Source organism: Leopardus geoffroyi, chromosome B4 (genome assembly GCF_018350155.1).
Source record: "Leopardus geoffroyi isolate Oge1 chromosome B4, O.geoffroyi_Oge1_pat1.0, whole genome shotgun sequence".
Taxonomy (NCBI): Eukaryota; Metazoa; Chordata; class Mammalia; order Carnivora; family Felidae; genus Leopardus; species Leopardus geoffroyi.
Genome location: NC_059341.1, coordinates 124,892,736 through 124,916,264, shown reverse-complemented (window position 1 = coordinate 124,916,264; position 23,529 = coordinate 124,892,736). Strand labels below are relative to the sequence as shown.

Genomic DNA, 23,529 nt, shown 5'->3' with positions numbered 1-23,529 from the left:
AGTACAGGATTGAGAAGGAATACAAAAGATTACACAGGCATAGGATAATGCTTAATAGCATGGGATCAACACTGCCTGGGACTGAGTTCCATTGCCATTAACTAGGCAAGTAGCCTGAGCACACTTACTTAACTTCCATGCGCTTCAGTTTCTTCATCAATAAAACAGGAATAATAACAACACATACTGCACAGGACTGTGTAAGGATTAATTAAGTGAAACCATGTAGATTTCTAAGAAGTACAGGGTACACAGTAAGTGCTCAATAAACATTTCCTGTCATGGTTTCCCTCTTTCAAGAGGGAAACATTACTGAATCTGGGTGGTAGGTACTTTCCCTATCTTTCTGTAAATGTTAAAGATTTCATATTAAAAAAAAGAGAATAGCATACAAAAAGAAGCAAAGCCTAGCAGATACTAAATACTGGAAAAACCAAGCACATGTAGACACTGTGAAATGACTGACTCAAAGCGAATAAAGCATGTGTCCCAAGCATGGTCAAGTTCTAGAAGCATGCTTTTGTTTAAGACTGCTCATGAGGGGCGCTTGGGTGGCGCAGTCGGTTGAGCGTCCGACTTCAGCCAGGTCACGATCTCGCGGCCCATGAGTTCGAGCCCCGCGTCAGGCTCTGGGCTGATGGCTCAGAGCCTGGAGCCTGTTTCCGATTCTGTGTCTCCCTCTCTCTCTGCCCCTCCCCCGTTCATGCTCTGTCTCTCTCTGTCCCAAAAATAAATAAAAATGTTGAAAAAAAAAATTAAAAAAAAAAAAAAAAAAAAAAAAGACTGCTCATGACAGGGCGCCTGGGTGGCTCAGTCGGTTGAGCAACTCTTGGTTTCGGCTCAGGTCATGACGTCACGGTTTATGATTTTGAGCCTACACTGTCAGCACGAAGCATTGCTTAGGATTCTCTCCCATTCTTGCTGCCCTTCCCCCACTCACACGCATTCGCATGTTCTATCAAAATAAATACACTTAAAAAAAACAAAAGATTGCTCATGAGCAAAGAACAATGACAAGTATTCATCTTTTCTAATGCTATCTTTGCCACTGAAAATAGCTGAGAGTAAGACCACCCTACTTATGGCCTCGACTATTTTAATTAATTGGGCTCGTCAATAGTGAAAACTACTCTTTATATCACATTTAAAAAGTGTTACTTGAACAAATGACACAACGGTGAAAAAAAAGGCCAAAGAACTACAGGGGCGCCTGGGTGGCTCAGTCAGTTAAGCGTCCGACTTCAGCTCAGGTCACGATCTCACGGCTCGTGGGTTCGAGCCCTGCATCAGGCTCTGTGCTGACAGCTCAGAGCCTGGAGCCTGCTTCGGATTCTGTGTCTCCCTGTCTCTCTCTCTACCTCCCTGGCTCATGCTCGCACTCTGTCTCTGTCAAAAATAAATAAACTTAAAAAAAAAAGAAAAAACACCAAAGAACTACATACAATTAAAACAAATTTGCTTGGTTTGAAGGAAAACGTGGAGGTTCAACTGACTGCTACACGCAACTGAACCAGCTCTTGCTAGAGGCAGAGATCGGACTGCCAGCAAGAACATCAGTTTCCCCTTGTGTCCACAGTAGCACGATAGCTAACGTATACGCTCATACAAATACTTTTAATAAAACTTCTGTCTGCAAAGAAAAAAACTGCATAAAAGTGTTCTTTACGTCAACTGTGTCTCAGTACATTCATTTATTAAATGCATCTAGGATGAGCTTTTTTGTAAAGGATCCAGGCTTTCCTGTACTACTGTCTGGAGTAGTAGTTTCTAAACAGGACACATGGTTTAATTATATTCAAATCTCAAAATAAGAAAAGTATGAGTTTATTGGGCTTTTAACTATGGATTCTTTAGCACCATTTACATTTTTACTCAGGACTTTTTTTTAAAAGGTAAGATCCCAACGAAGTTAGAAATACCGCTTCTCAAAAGATGTGTACATACATGTGTTAGGAGTTACAATGTAAAATGGGGACGGGGCGCCTGCGTGGCTCAGTCTATTAAGTGGCCAACTTTGGCTCAGGTCATGATCTCGCAGTTTCTGAGTTCGAGCCTTGCATCAGCTCTGTGATGACAGCTTGGAGCCTGGAGCCTGCTTCGGATTCTTGGTCTCCGTCTCTCTCTGCCCCTCCCCCACTCGCACTCTGTGTCTCTCTCCCCTTCAAAAATAAATAAACATTAAAAAAAAATTTTTTTTAAAAGAGGGGGTTGCCTGGGTGGCTCAGTGGGAAGGGCATGCAACTCTTGACCTCAGGGTCATGAGTTCAAGCGCCATGTTAGGTGTAGAGATTACTTAAGTAAATAAATATTTAATAAATAAAATAAAATGGGGACAGCAGTCAAAAAAAGACTGACGGGGCGCCTGGGTGGCTCAGTCGGTTGAGTGTCTGGCTCTTGGTTTCAGCTCAGGTCATGATCTCGTGGTTTGTGGAGCTCCAGTCCCCCATCAGGCCCTGTGCTGACAGCATGTGGCCCGCTTGGGTGCTCGCTCTCTCTCTCTCTCTCTCCCTTCCTCTGCCCCTCCCCCTGCTCGCACTCTCTCTCTCTCAAAAAGAATTAAACTTAAAAAAAAAAGAAAAGAGAAGGAAAAAAAAAGACTGAAATCGTGTAGGTGTGGAAACAAACCCTATGAGGTCAAGGAGTCCGCCACAGGCCTTCAGCTACTGGTTGACATGCAGCAGCAGGCAACAAAATCTGAAACCAGAACCCAATTAAGAGCTCTTCCTATTACACTTTTCTCATTAGTGCCAGCTGCTTAGGATACAAACTTGTGTAACTCCGTTTATATCTTCTCATTTTTAGACAGTGACTTCACTGCTTTCCTTTTATAAACACAAACATCAGTTCTCAAATCGTCTCTGCGGTCTTCGCTCCGCAAGTTCTGCCTGCCTGCCTGCCTACCAAGGGCAGAGCCCTGTGCCAGTGACACTGAGTGGAGATCAAGCGCATCACCATGACCCCTGCCCTCAGATAATGCCCACTCAGCTGGGGAGACCAACAGGTAAAGTACGAAAGGAATGCAATGTATATCATGGGATCAAAATAGAACCACATAGTAAAAACAAAATGAAATTACTGGAGAAAGGATTAAATGAGGATTTCACTTACATTGTCTTTGATATTACAGATTATTTTTGCATAACACTTATTGTTATCTCTTGATGGAATCGTCCATTCCAATGGCCAAAAGTAACTATGGTAAACCTAAAAAGATACAAACACAATTGAGACCCATTACCGTAAGAAACATGTTTGTCAAACACCCGGTGTGCTTTGAAAACACTGGAGGCTCTTTGATACTTTCATTAAAGAATAAAATTCATGGAATAAACAGGAATTTGGTAGAAGGTAAATGACCTTAAACTTGTGGTTAAGCCTCTTTGCTATAAGCTCATCCCTTAATTACATCTCAACCTGAGAAGAATAAACCTTAAGTAATAATAACAACAAAGAGCAGACAAATGAGAGAAAGAAGCCAGGTAATTACTTGCTGTCTTCCATCAAAAAAAAAAAAAAGGAAAAAAAAACCCAACACTATCTTGTATAGAAATGACAACTTTGGGGGGCGCCTGGGTGGCACAGTCGGTTAAGCGTCCGACTTCAGCTCAGGTCACGATCTCGCGGTCCGTGAGTTCGAGCCCCACGTCAGGCTCTGGGCTGATGGCTCAGAGCCTGGAGCCTGTTTCCGATTCTGTGTCTCCCTCTCTCTCTGCCCCTCCCCCGTTCATGCTCTGTCTCTCTCTGTCCCAAAAATAAATAAACGTTGAAAAAAAAAAAAAAATGACAACTTTGGGCAAGAAACAAGCAAGGTGCCAGGAACAATTAGAGCAATTATCTAGCTCCTTGCTTAATGCTTCCAAAGACATTTCCTCCTTTGGCATTATTCACCAAAGGAAGGAGAGAAGAAGAGAAGGAGGAAGATGAGAAGGTGGAGGGACGCAGATATTTTTATTGATGTTCCATAAACTTAAGTCTGGGTGACTACAGGGATTTGTTTTCCTCCTCCAGCTGCTACCCTCAATTCAAAATATATATGGTTGGCTACCTCTTAAAAACTTACTGATTATGTAGCTATTCTAGTGTTCTTCAAGGTTGTAATGCAATGTGAATTTTTTTTTAATGTGGGTTACAAAACTGAATATAGTGTCATAGTATCACACCAATTATGCAGGGAAAAGATAATTAAAGAAATTACCCCAAATTGCTAGCAACTGCTGTGTTACAGACATTAGTCTATAGGTAACTGTTTGCTATTTCCATTTTCAAAATTTCAACTGAAATGTATTACTTTTATAACAAAAAATGCAAATTCTAATAAAATGAAAGCCAAAGCCTGTCAAGAAATATGAAATATACATTAAGAACCTCAAATTTTAAGTATCTTTCAATAGAAATCTATCCTCAGAAAATAATCTAGAGAAATGGACAATGAATTATGAAGATGTTCATCATTCTATTTGTAATAGTGAAAAACTAGAAACAATGTAATAAAAGTATGGCTTAAATTATTGTATAGCATCCAAAAATGCAGAAGTCATTTTTTAAAATGCTGTTTTTAGGGAAAAATGCTCATGACCTAGCATTAAATGCACATAACTTAATCACACTTAAAAAAAAAATTAAGACATATGTACCTACAATTATACATGCACACGTATATATACACTATATAAACACATAAATATTTTGAAAAACTAGAAGAAAATATGCCAAAATATTAACAGCAATGATCTCTTCTTGAATTAAAATTTCTTTATATTTTCCTAATTTTTCAAACTTCCTATGAGGATATACTATTTTTACAATCAGATGTTACTAACGTGATACTAATTAGATCAAGATATTACTACTGATGCATATAATAAGAAAAAGATTTAAGAGATTTAAAACAGACTTTTAAGGGGCGCCTGGGTGGCTTGGTCGGTTGAGCATCCGACTTCGGCTCAGGTCACGATCTCACGGTCCGTGAGTTCGAGCCCCGCATCGGGCTCTGTGCTGACAGCTCAGAGCCTGGAGCCTGTTTCAGATTCTGTGTCTCCCTCTCTCTCTGCCCCACCCCTGTTCATGCTTTGGCTCTCTGTCTCAAAAATAAATAAACGTTAAAAAAAAAGAAAATTAAAAAAAAAACCAGACTTTTATGTCATAAAATTTACTCTGATTTACAAATCTGGTCTTTTAGAAGGTTTTACTGGTAACTTTTTTCCTAAATGATTTAAAGCAGCAATCCCTTTGGGTAGCATTGTATACATACAAATAGCGTATTTCTTGCGCATGTTCCTTGACTGTGGCAAAGTTACTAGAAGGTAATGATACAAAAATACCCAACTATTGTTATTAGAGTGGTAAAAATATAGTTAATTTTTAGTTTTCTTCTTTGTATTTTCCTGTATTTTTCCTATTTCCAGCAATATTGTTTTAATAATAAAAAGAACTAGTTAAAGTGGTTTTAAAAAGTAGAAGGAAGGGCACCTGGGCGGCTCAATCGGTTAAGCGTCCAACTCTTGGTCTCGGCTCAGGTCACGACCTCACAATTCATGGGTTCAAGCCCCACATCGGCCCCTGCACTGAATGTGGAGCCTGCTTGGGATTCTCTCTCTCCCTCTCTCTGCCCCTTCCTCTGCTCTCTCTCCCAAAAAATAAATTAAAAAAAAAAAAAAAGTAGTCAGTCTGGGTCAACTGACAGAATTGGAAAATGAAAGGTAGATCTTAACCTTCCTAAAAAGGGTAACTATACAGTGGTTACTTAAGAAAATACCCTGTTCCCGGGAAACGCACACACTGAAGAATTCAGGAGTAAAAAGGCATTTAACTTACTTACCAAACGTGGAGGAAAAAATAATACACACAGACACACAGAAATAAAGAAAGAATACTAAAAGTTTATATAAAATAAGTGGGCAAAATGTTGACAGCACACGTCTGTATTATAGGTCTTTGTGCTACTTTTCACCCTTTCTGTATGCTTGAAATTACTTTTAATTTTGAATAAAAAGTAGTAGTAGCTTAACAGAGGAGGGTGTAACTTACCTCAATGTTTTCTTCCCCGAATTTCTCCACAGCCTTCTCCTCAGAAAGACCACAAGCACCATACTCCAAAGGAGTAAACACAGTTGTCGGAACATTTTCATAGTCACACTGGTTCAAAATGAAGAAAAGAGTTACAACAGGAAAAATTGTAACCTAAAAAAGGGTGTATGGCAAAAAAGGTTCAAACTTAGGAGGGGAAAGCAGACTAATAAATTTCTACCAAAAGTATGGGAAGTCAGAAACCCAAATATCAGACCTACTATGCTGAGAACCATCAACTCATGTGATCATTTCAGGAAAGGTGTGAAACCTGGCAAGACCAGTCACGCCTGCTCCGTCCGTCAACCAACTGATGTCAACGAGGACGCACTGCTTCTCCCCTTATCAAGCAGCCAAAAACAATACGAGTGCACCCGACGCTAAGAGTCTCATCTTGGTGACAGGAATTAATAGACTTCTTTTGGGAAATCAATTAGGTAACGCCTATTAAGAGCCATAAAAACATTCTTTACCTTTGTGCCAAGAACCCCACTCTTAGCATTCTATAACAATAATTTACCATCTAGAAAAAGCTACATGCGTTAATGGAGCACTCTGCAGCACTCAACAGCGGCTGTCTCTTGGGATTAGCAAATCCCAAGGGCAAACAGGAAAGTGGTTCATACTCTCAGTGTATCATTATGCAGCCACTGAAGCGGGAATGAAGACTACAGAAACAGAAAAAGTTAGCGACAGTGTTTCCAGAGCATATTTTATGATGTTAATAGTGCAGGTGACTAAAGGGTTCTGAAGTCAAACAAGTCTGTGAAGCGCTGGATTAAGCCAGCAAACAGGTTTGGCTACTACTGATTTCTCAGAGCCTTCAGTATACAGATGTGACTTGTGGAAAAGGTATTATGTAAGTGCCAAACACGTCTGTAAATGCTAGTGGGTGAAAATCTACCAGTCACATCTGTACACAGAGGTGAGCCTAATAAGTAACATTCTGCATTTAAAATATTGGAAATTCAATTCTCAATTCTCATTCTTTAAAACACCAGTGTAAAAATCTTTAAAATGTGTCTCCCTCTAGAAACAATAAATATAATTCTTTTTCTCTAAAAAGAGCATAAACCCTTGGAATTCTGAATCAAAAGTAAAGGTAGGGGCGCCTGGGTGGCTCAGTCAGTTGAGTGTCCAATTTCGGCTCAGGTCATAATCTCATGGTTCGGGTTCGTGAGTTCGAGCCCCGCATGAGGCTCTCTGCCATCAGCAAGGAGCCCGCTTCAGATCTTCTGTCCCCCCACCCTTCTCAAATAGAAATAAACTTAAAAAAAATAAAACAAAAGTGAAGGCAGACATCCACGTACAGCCATAATGGTATGCCAGGGACCAATTTACTTTCCTGCTGTCAACAACTAGACCACCAAACAGCAGGCGACAAACACTTCCAGACACGGGACGACAGGCAGTGCAGGACTGTGATCCTGACAGAAGGGAAACGAATGAGGCGAGCCTGGAGATTTCTCTAGTTTACTGCCCAGAGCACTTCCTGAGGACTGGGTGCAACGAGAGGGAAACCAAACAGAGCACAGAGGCTGGAAGCTGCAGGGCGGAGCCCCCGAGGGCAGAGCTGCACAAAAAGAACTCTTGACATCTGCAGAGATTTGGGCTGAGAACTGATCTGTAAATGTGTCACAAGAGGGATTCGAGGGTGAGTAAAGAACCACGGGACAGCAGTAAGCAGCAGGCCCCCAGAGCCTTATGGGACTGGAAATAGTTTCGGTTCCCTGAAGCCAAAGCAGAAAGAATTCATAAACTAAGAGGAATGGGGTGGAGTTCTCCAAAAGGCATCAGTTTAGTGGTGGAACCAAATCAGCCCTAGATAAAAGGTGGTTATTGGCAGGCCCTAAAAAAGCTTTTAAAAGCAAGTTACAAAAGGACAAAACTAATTCCATGTAACTTAACAGGCTGCCAGAGCAAAATTGAACACCATATAAAGGAAATCAATAAAACCTGGCACCCAACAATATAAAATGTTCAACGTACAATGTCCACATCCTTCCAAATTAACGAGACATGCAAAGGAGCAAGAACATGTGAGCCAATACCAAGAAACATCAATGAACAGAAAGAGACACTGAAAAATAGATGACAGAATTAACAGAGGACATTAAATGAGCTACTATAAATATGTAGAAAACTGAGAAAAACATGAACTTCCTGAGGAGAGAAAAGGAAAACATTTTAAATAAAACTAGTAGAGATGAAAAAACCCAGTTGAAGCGCAAATTACACAATACAGAATTAATAGCCTAAGAAGTGGAGAAATCAGCAGACTTGAACTTGATCAGGCTCTCTAAGAAAATAATGCACAGAAAGGGGTGGGGGGGAAGAACATGAAAAGAGCATCAGAGACCCATAGGATAATACTGAGTGAACCAACATTCATTAACTGGAGGCTGAGAGGAAAAAATAAAATAACTTGATGACAAAGGCAAACAGATAAATCCAAGAATCCTGACAAATCTTAAGCAGAATAAAATAAATATAAGAAAAAGCATGCCAAGACATACAATAATTTAGCAGTTAATTGCTAAAAATCACTGATAACAAAAAAAAATCTAAAGAAGAATAAAGATAAAAATGATAGCATACTTCTGTTCAGAACCTATGCAACCAGAAATAGTAGGCAAATTGTTAAAATATTTAAAGAAACACAGTAAGTCTAGAACTCAATATTCAGCAAAAATATCTCCCCCCCTCAAATGGAAGTAAAATAAACAACAACAACAAAAACCACCACCACCAACAACAAAGAGGAGAAAAGGAATTCACTAGGAGCAGACACACACTAAATAACTGTGAAAGGAAATTCTTCAGGCAGAAAAAGGTGTATCAGATGGAAATCTGCATTCACATAAAAAGACCAGTTTCTTCCAGGTTCCAAAATGCAGTTTCCAATCGACTTAAATGACCGTTGTGGCCTAGCCTGGAAAATGCAATCCTCGTTTCTAACACTTTTATCTGGATATCCTCGTTTCTAACACTTTTATACTTGGCAGTTTTCACAACAATCAACTTAATGAACTTTTGAAGATATGTGTACTGTAGCTGCTCCAGAGTTTCCACAGAAAATACTTTATATAGATAGATAGATAGATAGATAGATATAGATAGATATAGATATATATATCTATACATATCTTTTAAGTAGTCTCCACACCCAACACAGGGCTTGAACTCATGACTCTGAGATCAAGAGTTGCATGCTCTACCAAATGAGTCAGCCAGGTGACCATAAAATATTTTATATTTACTATAAAACTGAGTTAACTAATAAAGTAGCACCTTAATAATAAAGATGCTAATGTTTACTCTTTATAAATTTCAAGTGTTTGAGAGCAATTCTAAAAAGATCCAAGAGAAAATAACGGTTCACTCTGCTGAAGTGCCCATCACACTGTGCTTTAAAGTTTGTACATGTATCTTACCAGTGGGCTTTTTTTTTTTTTTTTTTTTTAAAAAAAAAGGGCTTAGTGGAATATCTGTCATCCACAGGCTGACTCAGCTTTATAGTCTGTTCTCTATCAGTTTTTGAAATGATAAAAACTTTTTTTTTCATTCCTTCATTTATGTTCCCTAAAGAATGGAATATTTAGTATTTAGTGGCAAATATTTTTAAGTTTTGAAAATGACATTAATCATTATTAAGTGTTAAAAAGGTTCAGTTAAATTTTCCCGATGTATTTTCCACTTCATTTAGGAAAATTACACATTACAGAGGTGTTTGCAAATTGGTAGATTCTTTAAAAGTCTGGAGACTGGGGTGCCTGGGTGGCTCAGTTGGTCAAGCATCCAACTTTTGGTTTCACCTCAGGTCACGGTCTCCCAGCTTCGTAGGGTTGCCCTGCATCGGGCTCAGGGCTGACAGAGCAAAGCCTACTTGGGATTCTCCTTCTCTCCCTCTCTCTCTGCCCCTTCTCCACTTGTGCTCTGTATCTCTCAAAACAAATAAATTAAAAAAAAAAAAAAAAAAGGAAACATCATTCCTATTCCATCCCCTATTCTTCTATAATCTATACCTTCCAAATCTTCTTTCTTAGGCAATAAATCATCATGAGTAAGACAGCAGTACTACAGGGGCGCCTGGGTGGCTCAGTCGGTTAAGCGTCCGACTTCGGCTCAGGTCATGATCTCACAGCTGATGAGTTCGAGCCCCGTGTCGGGCTCTGTGCTGACAGCTTAGCCTGGAGCCTGGAGCCTGGAGCCTGCTTTGGATTCTGTGTCTCCCTCTCTCTCTGCTCCCCCCCCCACCAACTCATGCTCTGTCTCTATCAAAAAATAAATAAATGTAGGGGTGCCTGGGTGGCTCAGTCAGTTAAGCGTCCGACTTCGGCTCAGGGTGTGATCTCGCAGTCCGTGAGTTCGAGCCCCGCGTCGGGCTCTGTGCTGACAGCTCAGAGCCTAGAGCCTGTTTCAGATTCTGTGTCTCCCTCTCTCCGACCCTCCCCCGTTCATGCTTTGTCTCTGTCTCAAAAATAAATAAACGTTAAAAATTAAAAAAAAAATTTTTTTTTTAAATAAATAAATAAATGTAAAAAAAAAAAAAAAAGAGACAGCAGTACTGGAGACTTCCATTTATGCTTTGGCTGCCTACCAGCCTTGTGACTTTGCACAGTTACCTAATCTCCCTGGACTGTGTCAGCAATCTCCAAAGCTGCCCTGAGGCTGAATGAGACAATGCATACAAAGCACTTAGCACATTACCAGGCATGTCCCAAGTACTCAAATGTCACACTCTGTCTCCTTTCCTCTGAACTCTCTTGGGAAGCGATGAGGAATAGATGACAGCAATTTTGGAGGAAGGCACGAACACCCACAATTCAATCTGGGCTCTCTTAAAATCCCACAAGGGATTAAACTCAGCCAGGTGTTTATGTTAAGCTAAACTTTTCCATAGACAGCTGCTTCTTCGGGAGACAGGCAGGCATGGATTCCCTCACCTCTCTGATATGTGCTAACGTTCTCACACACATTGGGCGAAATTAAAGGAATTAGGCGGTTGCTTAAAAAAATATATGTGATTTCCCCCAATACATTTAACCTTGATACCTGCTGGCATTTCGACTTTATTTACTACACTGATGAACAGACCAGTAAGACTTCAAACTCAGAGACCTGAGCAGCACCTGTTGATCTTCCTATTTGGTCAGGCATCTGTCTTATTATTAGACTACAGATAAGGAAAAAAACAAAAAAGAGTCTTTTAATTTTAACTTACATTAAATTCTGACGTTGATAAAAGCTCCTGGCCCTCTCAGAAAACACCTGCTCTACCGAGCAGAGGACAGAATACAGCACCACACCCACACATGGAAGGCTGTGTATGTCCAAAGCAGGTGCAAACATTCAAGAAAGGTTTTGAAGAGTTTTGTGCTACTTTTAACTTCAAATTTATTTAGGAGTAGATTTTTGTAAGTGCTCCCTTTGGTTATTGTTGGTATATAAAAATATCTCCACTTTAGGGAAACACAAAGACACAGGGTCAAGAGCAAATCAAATGCATCTCAAGCTATATCTGTAGATACGCTCTTCTCAGTTTACTGGTCAGTAACTGCAACAATGAACACAAAACAGGACTCACTCAAAGAAGCAGTTAAATGTACCCCAAACAGTAATATGAACCAGATGCTATATGTCCTGGATGATCAGACAATCTGGGATTCAAACTCTTTTTAGCCTCAATCCTGTTCATTTCAAAACATGAGGTCTTATTATACGATTATGCAAACTAACCCCAGGTGCACTGGGAATGCTTGTCACAAATTTGACAAGCTGTATTCTTTGAGGTTTCTGTTCCCGAAACCAACATAAATCAACCCATGATGATTATGTGCAAGAAAAATGGGTAGCGACTAAATTATTTACAATCTATGCTCCTGGAATCCTTTCAAAAAATTAATTAGGGAGGGAATGTTGGTAATGAGGAAGGCCATGCATATATGAAGGCAGGGACTAACACAGGAAATCTCGGATCTTCATCTCAATTTCGCTGTGAACGTGCAACTGCTCTAAAAAATAAGCTTAAAAAATAATCAGAATATATTTATTCCTTCTTTGACATCTAGTCCCATGAAACATTCTTAAGAGTTTCAATTTCCTACAATGACTAAAAAAATCACTTTAAAACATTAATATAACACATTAAGTATTCCAAGAGCAGAAGACATATTTTTAGAAAGGACAGGGTAATAAAGCCTGAATTCTGGTTTAAGCAGCTCTGCACATGATTACCACCTAGATCCCCAAATCCTTGTATAGCCTAGATAGGTGCCATAAAAAAGATTTAGAAAATTATACTGAAATTGGTAACAATGAAATTAAGGTAAAATCCGACTATTATGAGAATATGGAACACAATAATAGTGCTGAAACTTGATTCGTCAAGCTCATTTTTTCCCAGTGTGATTCCAGGAATGACAATTTTCCTAACAAAGTCACAAAGACACAGCAGTCTTAACGATGTCTTGTTTGGAATACAGTTAATAGAGCACATGTAGGATGCCACCAGCAAGAGAACTAAATTATTCAAGACCTGGAAAACTTCACAGCTACCCCTAAACAGAGAACTAGTGGTGTTACTAAAACCAGTATCAACAGGTGTCAGCCACAAGCTCACCTTGATATTGGAGCCAGCATAGAGCCTCTGAGCCAGCAGTCTCCCTGCCTGGATGGCTACTGGGGTGAGCTCGAGCTTCCCCTCCAATATATCGCCGATGGCATAGATATAAGGCACGTTGGTCTGCTCTTCATCTGTGACAGGTATTTTTCCAGTCCTGAAAATTCATTCAGTTAAAATCATCAATTACTCCTATTAATTAAGTGGAACAAAAAAATTCCCCTTTCTCCCAAAGAAGCCAAAATTGTGACTCTAGCAAAGGGCAGCATTCTAACGTATTATTTAAAAATACATACATACCTACATACATAAAATAAAATAAAAATAAATGAGTATTTTAAAAGCTTAGAGACAATTCTGGAATAAGAAAACTGTAAGAAAACCTGGGAGAAAACTACAACAGAGTGGTTAAGAATATGTGTATTCTAAACTATAGGTCTGTTAGTTGTCACCTCTATGATGTTGGGAGGGCTATTTAATATCTCTGAGCTTTATTTTCCCACCTATTAATGCGAACAATAATAATGAGAACACTGTAAGAAGAAAAGGGATGCCATCAACTACCTTAAGGGGCTGTGAGGATTAAATGAAAATAGGAACAAAATATTCAGCACAACGGTCCACGGCTCACAGTAAGTGCAGAATAAGTGTTAGCTGCTTCCATTATATAAAATCTAAGCTTTGGGCCCCCTGGAAATAGGCTAGCGTGTTTATTATGCTGGTGCAATATTTGGTCTGCTAAATCTTACTGGTAACCTCAACAATTCTGTCTGTCTACCCTAGTTAAAAAATAAGTAAAACAAAAATCCTCACACTAAGATTAGGAAGTCTCTTCTCCAGAATAGATGTTATTCCTGGAAGGGACAAAAACAAAACAAAACAAAACCACCTTTATTTTTTAGCTTCCAAGGCAGTTCCCATTCACAGCACTTGTTTCTACTTGGCTGTAAGGAAGGTGATATTGGGAAATACCCCAGACAGCAGATAAGCAGATACCACTGAGTCTCAGTTATCTCCTCTACTGCTATAGGCCAAAGGATTTTTTTAACTTCAACCCTTGCAAGTAAGTTTTTCATACTTGTAGCTGTCACTAGAAATGCAGTGACCACTCATCATCCTAAAACTTAGTAGCTCTCAACATGGTTCAGATCTACGTATTATTTAGTAAAGCTCAAAGTACATGCCTGCAATTAACTGGGGGGTTAGACTCTTTTATTCTATACACTGTACATTAAAGAAACAAACTGCAAGCCGCCCTATCTTCCACTTAGATTTTGAAAAGGAAAAAACAAAATAAAACAAACAGAAAATACCAACGTGAGTGGCACTGAAGGAAGAGATCTCTAGGCTTAAAAAGGGAAATCTCCAACTATGATAAAAACTAACTCTAACAATCTAAAACTCCACTATTAATCAGTATTATCAACAACTGAAATAATATTCAGTAAGACACAATAAAATTGTTTTCTTACTTGTCATTTATCTTTACCCCCACGGTTTCTAAGCCAAGTTTTCTTGTGCAAGCGTCTCTTCCTATTGCCAGCAATACCTGAAAAAGTATTAATATACCAGGTGAGTACGATTAAAAAGACTTACGTTAAGTTACTTAACCATTAAGCTACTCTGATTTCACTTTCCAGACCTGTAAAGAAATATTTCATTAAGAAAATAACGTAAGAGTTTATGGGGCACCCAGGTGGCTCAGCCAGTTAAGTGTCTGACTCTTGGTTCCAGCTCAGGTCACGATCTCAGTTTGTGGGTCTGAGCCCTGAACTGGGCTCTGCACTATCAATGGACAGTGCGGAACCTGCTTGGGATTCTCTCTCTTTGCCCCCCCCCCCCCCACACACACTCTTTCTCTCTCAAAATAAATACACTTAAAAAAAATGCAAGAGTTTAAGCAAATTAAAACAAACAAAAATCCCTTGAACAGGATATAGCAGAAATCCTCATCCATTGATTAAGAAAAAAAGTTAGCAATTCCTTTATAAATCTAGTGAAGTTCAGAGACAAAGACAACATAGCCTATGACTGAATTAAGTTTTTTTTTAAGATTTTTTTTTTTTTCTAAATGTTTATTTTTGAGAGAGAGGGAAAGAGTGCAAGCAGGGGAGGGGCAGAGAGAGAGGAAGACACAGAATCCGAAGCAGGCTGCAGGCTCCAGGCTCTAAGTTGTCAACACAGAGCCCAATGCGGGGCTAGAACTCACCAACGGTGAGATCATGACCTGAGCCGAAGCTGGAAGCTTAACTGACTGAGCCACCCAGGCACCCCTTAAGTTTTGTTTTTCTTTTTTAAAGTAGTGAGCTATGAAGATAAAATTTTGAAGGACAGAGAAGTTCTACTTCATTTAAAAAGGATGTCTTTTTATAGCTATTTGACAAATGATATTTTTAAGTTACATGGAAGAAAATTTGAAGCCATCCCTATCCCAAAACAAATTACAATATCACAAGCAATATAGATGTCTTAGAATAGGAACATAATCAGGTTTTGAAAACAGAAAGCAGCCATTACATGTACGCAGCAAATATCCAAATATCCAATAAGCACATTATTTGCTTTCTAATAAAGGGCTAACCTGGGTCCATTCCTTACCGTATTATACTCTCCTTCAATGGTTTCACCACCACTGGTGGACTGGGCTACCACCCTGAGTCGGCCTGGTGTCCCTGCTTCAATTTTTTCAACCTATAAAAGTGACAAAGTTTTACTCCACAATAAAGACCTGTATCAACTCCCTCCTATCAGGCTGACCCAAAGTGAAAACACAAAATCTGGCGTGAGAGGTATTTAATGTCCCACCCCCCTCACCATAACATCATTAGGACAGTAAGAGATTTTTCTATTTTATCCCCCTTTTTCTTGCTGCTTAATGTTTGCTAGAGGGGCTTTCTTTCCAATAGTTCCCAAACAGAATAAAATTCAAAGAGAAAAAAGCGGGAAAGGAAAAAGCCAGACAAAGCACACTACGATCCCTAAAACACAGCTAATGACGTCGCTTTTCCCAGGCTCCTATCTCTTAACTCACCCAGAGCCCTTAATCCCCTGGACAGCCACTACTGCTCAAATTCAGAGATTGTCTTCTGGCTACAGACGTTCAGCTTTGTCAACAAAGAACAGACACTGGAGTAGATCAAACATGATACAGGTAAACAGCCAGAAAGCTCTAAAAAGCATAGTGAGCAAGGAGGTACGTTTATAAGGATGAGGGGTGGTCTTCGTTGTTCAAGATGTAGGGAAGAACAAGCAAGCCCTGGAACGTGCACTATGCCAGATGAGATTAAACATACCAGCTCACCACTCCTGGATGTCAACAATAACCTTCAGACTGCGTTGCAACAAATGAAAACCCTTATCACCTAGAGGCTTCTGCAAGCCTGCAGTTAACCTTGGTCTCTGCACTGGCAGCAAATCATGGGTTCCTGTAAAATATTTACTGGGAGAAACTCATAAAGTCACCTGCAATTTCTACTCTACCTTTTAAATGCAACCACTCTGCATGGGAAAATGGTCAAGGGTCATTTTACTTTCACCATTAATAAGTAGCAAAAATTCCCTTCTCAAATGCCTTCCTTCTTACATAGTTAAGCCCATCTGAACATACTGAAAATGTCTTTCGTAGTTAAGCTATAATCTAATCTTTGGAGAAGAGCTGCATTAGTCAGATTACCTGCATTAGCTCAGATTTACCTAAAAATGATAAGGGCCTCATCTCACCTCTAATTCCTTCCTGCCTCACTCACTTTTGTGTTCCAGTTAGGCTTTTCCTATGTCTACAACAATTTCTGCATTTAGAACGACTTTATTCCCCACAATCTCTGTGCACATCACGCAATGCGCTCTCGCCTTCCTCCCTGCCAAAGGCCGCTTCTACCAGGTCACTGAATAACACAGCATGTGTTCACCGTGACCCAAGGAGATCAGAGACACCTTGGTAACCCAGGTAAAATGTTAATGTGCACAGACACAGGTTTATTTCACTAGGGGATAGTCTATGAGATTCTCAAAAGGGCCCACAACTCTCCAAATGTTAAGACATTATAAAGGAATGGTCAATTCATCTTCAACAAAGGAGGCAAGAATATGCAATGGGAAAAAGTCTCTTCAACAAATGATGTTGGGAAAACTGGACAGCTATGTGCAAAAAAAAAAAAAAGAAAAGGAAAGAAAAGAAACTGAACCACTTTCTTATACTATACACAAAAATAAACTCAAGATGGATTAAGGATCTAAATGAGAGAACTGAAACCATAAAAATCCTAGAAGACAATACAGGCAGTACTTTCTATGACATCGGCCACAGCAATATCTTTCTAAGATATGTCTCCTAAAGCAAGGGAAACAAAAATGAAAATAAACTATTGGGACTTTATCAAAATAAAAACCTTTTGGGGGCACCTGGGTGGCTCAGTTGGTTGAGCGTCCGACTTCAGCTCAGGTCATGATCTCACAGCCCATGAGTTCGAGCCCCGCGTCGGGCTCTGTGCTGACAGCTCAGAGCCTGGAGCCTGCTTCGGATTCTGTGTCTCCCCCTCTCTCTGCCCCTTCCCCACTCACACTCTGTCTCTCAAAAATGAATAAATGTTGAAAAAAAATGTAAAAAAAATAAATAAATAAAAAATAAAAACCTTTTGCACGGACAGCAAAGGAAAACAATCAACAAGACTAAAAGACAACCTACTGAATGGGGGAAGATATTTGCAAATGACATATCTAATACAGGGTTAGTATCCAAAATATATACTGAACTTATTAAAAAAATAAAGAATTTATACAACTCAATACCAAAAAAAAAAAAAATCCAATTAAAAAATGGACAGAAGGGGCGCCTGGGTGGCGCAGTCGGTTAAGCGTCTGACTTCAGCCAGGTCACGATCTCGCGGTCCGTGAGTTCGAGCCCCGCGTCGGGCTCTGGGCTGATGGCTCAGAGCCTGGAGCCTGTTTCCGATTCTGTGTCTCCCTCTCTCTCTGCCCCTCCCCCGTTCATGCTCTGTCTCTCTCTGTCCCAAAAATAAATAAACGTTGAAAAAAAAAAAAAATGGACCGAAAACATGAACAGACATTTCTCCAAAGACATCCACATGGCCAACAGACACAGGGAAAGATGGTCAACATCACTCATCATCAGGGAAATGCAAATCAAAACCACAATCAGACATCATCTTACACCTGTCAGAATGGCTAAAATCAAAAAACATAAACACGCGTTGGCAAGGATGTAGGGAAACAGGAACCCTCATGCATTATTGGTGGGAATAGAAACTGGTGCAGCCATTCTGGAGGAGCCTTAAAAAATTAAAAACAGAACTACCGGGGCACCTGGGTGGCTCAGTCAGTTAAGCGTCCGACTCTTGATTTCAGTTCAGGTCATGGTCACAGGGTCGTGGGACCAAGCCTCGCCTTGGGCTCTGTGCTGCCAGTGAAGCCTGCTTAAGATTCTCTCCCTTTCTCTCTCTCTGCCCCTCCTTTGTTTGCACTTTCTCTCGCTCTTTAAAACAACAACAACAAAAAAAGCTAAAGAAAAAAATAGAACTACCATATGTGATGCAGTAAAGGATATACGCACCCCTACGTTTATCGCAGCATCATTTACAACAGCCAAATTACAGAAGCAACCCAAGTGTCTATCGGTAGATGAATAAAGATGTGGTTTATATAAAAAATGATTACTCAGCCATAAAAAAGAATGAAATCTTGCTATTTGCAACAACACGGATGCTAAGCGAAATAAGCCAGTCAGAGAAAGACGAATACCACATGATTTCACTCATATATGGAATTTAAGAAACAAAACAAATGAACAAAAGAAAAAAAACAGATGAACCATGGGGCACCTGGGTGGCTCAGTCGGTTAAGCATCCAACTTCGGCGCAGGTCATGATCTCACAGTCCGTGAGTTTGAGCCCCGCATCGGGCTCTGTGCTGACAGCTCAGAGCCTGGAGCCTGCTTCAGATTCTGTGTTTCCCTCTCTCTCTGCCCTGCCCTGCTCATACTCTGTCTCTCTCTCTCTCTCAAAAATAAACATTAAAAAAAAAAATTAAAAAAAAACAAAAACAAAAACAGATGAACCAAGAAACAGACTCTTAACTACAGAAAACCAACAGATGGTTACCAGAGGGGAGGTGGGTGGGGGGTGGGTGAGATAGGTGATGGGGATTAAGATCACACTTCTCAGAGTACTTAAGTGGCTCAGTCGATTAACAGTCCAACTCTTGATTTCAGCTCAGGTCATGATGCCAGGGTCAAGGGATGGAGCCCCAAGCTGGGTTCCATGCTGAGTGCGGGGCCTGCTTAAGATTCTCTCTTTCCCCCTCTGACCCTCTCCCCTGCTTGCATGCTCACTCTCTCTCTCTCTCTCTCTGTCTCTCAAAACAAAACAAAAACACAGAACATACTTCTCATAAGCAGTGAGTAAAGGGTAAAAGTGCTGACTCACTGTATTGTACACCTGAAACTAATGTAACACTGCATGTTGCCCTGCATGTTGGAATTAAAAATAGACATCATAGAAGCAGATGTTACTTTTCCATCACATAACTTGTATGTACAGCTGCTGTTTTCTAACCACAGCCCTAAGGCAAATGTATCACATGTACTTCTACTCCCTAAAAGACACCTCCAGGAATCAAGTAGCGATAACTTCCAGGACCTGTGCTGCTTCACCCTCACAACAGTATTAGACTTACTCTGTGCCAGGTACTGTTCTAACTACTTCCTAAGTGTCAGCTAATGCAATCTTCACAAGAACTCTGAGATAGCTGCTGTTATTATCCTAATTTTATGGAAGAAACTGAAGCTCAGAGAGGTTCAATAATTTCCCCAAAGACATACAGCAAGAAAATGGTAGGACAGTATTGAAAGTAGGTCATTCTCATCCCAATGCTCGAACTCTTATCAACATGAAGCGATTCTTAACATGGTCACCCAAAGGGCCTAAGTTAACCCACAGAGCAAATGACAGCCAAAATTCCTTAACTTTAACACAACAGTCTCATCCTTACCTGCACTAAAGGAAACTCATCTATTAGAGATATGAGAAGTGATTGGTTTTGTCACTTTTATGTATCAAAATATTTGTGATGGTGTTAACAATTCCCAGTGTAACCTGGCATATTTTTCCACCTTTTCAAAAGGAGACTAAATAAGCAGGAAAAAAAAAAAAAAAGGAAGCCCATGTAACAAATTTAGATAATCATTTTCAGAGAAGCCAGAATAATACAGTGTTATCTGTTGACTACATGGTACAGAAGGACAAATTTCTCATGAAGAACATTTAAAAATCAGCCGAATCTTGAACTCTTATTTCAATCACTGGTGTGTACAAAGAAACAAAGGATAACAGACCAAAGATTATAAAGTGAAGGAATGTATGAAGGGAAACATTAAACAGAAGAGAACTAAAAGTAAGAAGGGTGAGATGAGAATAAAGAAATTACTGAGCTGCAGAGAAGAACAAAGCTCTTCAGGTGGCAGTGAGCACAAGTTCATATACCGACATCACAGCTGAGAAACTGCAGCACTCCCGATGGTTTAGACCGCAGAAGGAACGCTTCCAACACCTACCCCAACCAACCCTCTCTCTCCTGCCTAAACAGGAGTATGAAACCAACAAACCTACCAGCAACTCCACTTACTTTTATTGGTATGAACTGTTTTATAAACTTGACACCATGTTCTTCCATATGTTCACCAATTTTGTTGGCCATGTCCTGGTCAAATCCTCTCAGGAGAATGGATCGTACCATAACAGTGACATCTAAACCGATGCCAGCAAGAAATCCAGCACATTCCAAGGCGACATACGATGCTCCAACCACCAGGGTCTTACCCGGGCAATAAGGTAAGGAGAAAAGATCATCACTGAAAAGAAATTAAAAAAAAAAAAGGTGGGGGGGGGGGGAAGAAAAGAAAGAAATTGAAAATGTTCCTATGTGAGTAATGACTGAATCAAAATAAATATTTTTGCTTTCTTAAGAATGCACTTTTAAAAACTAAAAACATTCGGGGCGCCTGGGTGGCTCAGTCGGTTAAGCGGCCGACTTCAACTCAGGTCACGATCTCACGGTCCGTGAGTTCGAGCCCCGCGTCGGGCTCTGGGCTGATGGCTCGGAGCCTGGAGCCTGTTTCCGATTCTGTGTCTCCCTCTCTCTCTGCCCCTCCCCCGTTCATGCTCTGTCTCTCTCTGTCTCAAAAATAAATAAACGTTAAAAAAAAAAAAAATTAAAAAAAAAAAAAAAAACTAAAAACATTCAATTGGCTACATACATAATCTATGAAAACTGTTTACAAGGGCTTAGACCCAGTTCCTTTCTTGCCACTCAGTTGCTCTGCGAGCAGCTCAAGCTGCCCATAGCCAAACACAGTCTCCGAGGTGGAAGATCTATCTAGAACATGAATCAGCAAGAGAGGAGTAGGGGAAAACTTCCAACATAACTGTTTTGTCATATAAAAACCAACTATAAAGAGTAAAAGCTGACGAAATCTTTTAGCCAAGTAAAGAATACACGAGACGTGAGAGGGATCACAAAAGCATTTTTAGGAAATGATTTTTTTTTAAATATGAGAAGGAAACCCATCCAAGACAGAGAAGACAACAGTCGCCATCTGAGCTGCCCCTGTATGAGATGCAAAGGAAAAAAAATCACATACCCTCCCCGAAAAAGGGCCTGAGAAGAAATAATGTGTAACATGAGCAGAAACTCCTCAGCAGAAAGCATCCAAGAGGACACATTTGTCAACCATAGTATGTTAACATGTTTACAAAACATGCCCACACATGTATAAATTTCAAACAGAAGTTTCAATATAAGTATGTATTTGTATGTTAACAGTGATGTTAAGTGGGTGGTAAGAAAGACCCATGTTTATAGTTTTGAATTTTTTAAATGTTCTCTTGCATAAAAGAATTTTTTCCCTTCTCTTTTTCCCAGGCCCCTGTCCCTTTGGGCAGAAACACAGAAATAAAAACAAAAACAAAAACAAAAACAAAAAACCCTCGGAAGTTCTAGGAAATGGACTAAATGGGTTTGAAGACAAAAACTGAAAAGTAGAACTCAACAACGGGTGCCTCCTTTTCTCCCTCCAGTGCCCCCTCACCTGCTGATGCAGAACTCTTTGTCACCAGGGATGCCCAGATACCGTGGCCTCTCACCAGTAGCAATGAGAAATTTCTCTGCTGTATAAATTTTTTCTTTGCCTTTGTTATTTGTTGCCTACAAAGAAACCAAGTGCCAACTTTTAATAAGCTAGTGTTCATTAAAATTGTAGTTATAGTGAACAGAGGCCATTCGCCACATTATCCAATTTGATCCTCATAAAAATTTGGTAATACGTACTAAGGCTCTAAGAAATTAACGGACTTATTCAAAATCATAAGGCTAATAAGTGGCAGGGCCAAGACTCAGATCCAGGTAATCTGGCCCCAAACCCAGTATTCTTACACTGCCACAACCACACGGAAAAGGCCCATAAGAAGATGTGTCTGCAAAATCATCAAACTGGACAGTGTGGGTCACAGTGGCTTTTACTTTTATCAAGACAATCACTTTCTCTTTTCCTCCCCTACCCCTCACAAAAGTTCAAGACAAACAAACAAACATTAGCTCCTCAGGGTGTCACACAATTACCTTAATCCTATGAGGACCTACAAACTGGCCATATGCATTCTCATAGGTCACTTTTCTCTCCCGCAGAGCGACCCGGTAGCCCCAGTTCAGGGAGCCGATGTAATTCTGTACAGCTTCTGTCATCTTATCCCAGTCATGTTTAACTGCACAAGAAAATAACACAAAATGTTTTTAGCTTTTCTTTTTTTTTTTTTAAATTTTTTTTTTTTCAACGTTTATTTATTTTTTTGGGGACAGAGAGAGACAGAGCATGAACGGGGGAGGGGCAGAGAGAGAGGGAGACACAGAATCGGAAACAGGCTCCAGGCTCTGGGCCATCAGCCCAGAGCCTGACGCGGGGCTCGAACTCACAGACCGCAAGATCGTGACCTGGCTGAAGTCGGACGCTTTACCGACTGCGCCACCCAGGCGCCCGTTTTTAGCTTTTCAATCGCCTGGCAAAGATCACTTCTCAGGAACTGTTCGCATGGATTACAAAGGGCAGACCTTTTTGTCTAAAACAGCAGGGTCCTTCATTTCAAACACATAAACATCCTTTTCAAGCTCAAATATTCTTTCCTTTTTTAGAAAACTACCATACAATTACATAATGTCAGGCTTCCTGGAAATTCTTAAAATAACCACACATAATAACTAAAATAACCATGCATAATCCTTTTTACTTCTTTAGAAATGAACGGGAATTTTACTTTGATTGTAAATACTGATTGCCGGGGTAATGGTGAAGCCTGGAGGATTCTATACCCTGTAACAATCCCCAAGGGATCTTGATGTAGTCTGGAGTCACTAAACTGGTAACAATGTCTAAACCAGAGGCCGGTAAACAAAGGCAAATTAAGGCCCCACAGTCAAATGCAGCCCATCACCTTTTTTATAAGCAGTTTTACTAAAATACACCAATGATCGTTTATTTACACGTTGTCTAAGGCTTCTTTTGTGCTATGATGACAGAGCTGAGTAGTTGTGACAGATCAGTAGGTCCCATGAAACCTAAAATATTTACTGTCTGGCCCTTCATAATACAAGTTTGCTGACCCTTGATATCGACAGAGAATTTTGAGAGTCTGTCTCACTGCCCCCCCCCCCCAAGTCCCTCCCTCACCAAAGAGAGGACGATTTTTAAATTCTATTATAAAATGAATCGTTTGAGTCAGGCACAAATATACTGAATTTCAATGCATAAAAAGCAATCATTTACTAATTAATACCTT

General features: G+C 40.0%; 1 protein-coding gene across 2 annotated transcripts in view; it reads right to left on the bottom strand.

The window, feature by feature from the left end:
• Positions 1-23,529, bottom strand: part of TXNRD1 (thioredoxin reductase 1) — a 70,782-nt gene that overhangs the window by 15,404 nt on the left and 31,849 nt on the right. For both annotated transcript variants that reach the window (XM_045467214.1, XM_045467215.1), the window contains exons 6-13: positions 22,319-22,461; positions 21,789-21,904; positions 20,327-20,552; positions 15,287-15,379; positions 14,161-14,237; positions 12,689-12,845; positions 6,028-6,135; positions 3,109-3,204 (exon numbers count right to left, since the gene is read on the bottom strand). In XM_045467214.1, the coding sequence (XP_045323170.1) occupies positions 3,109-3,204; positions 6,028-6,135; positions 12,689-12,845; positions 14,161-14,237; positions 15,287-15,379; positions 20,327-20,552; positions 21,789-21,904; positions 22,319-22,461 (1,016 nt within the window). The remainder of the gene's footprint in view (positions 1-3,108; positions 3,205-6,027; positions 6,136-12,688; positions 12,846-14,160; positions 14,238-15,286; positions 15,380-20,326; positions 20,553-21,788; positions 21,905-22,318; positions 22,462-23,529) is intronic.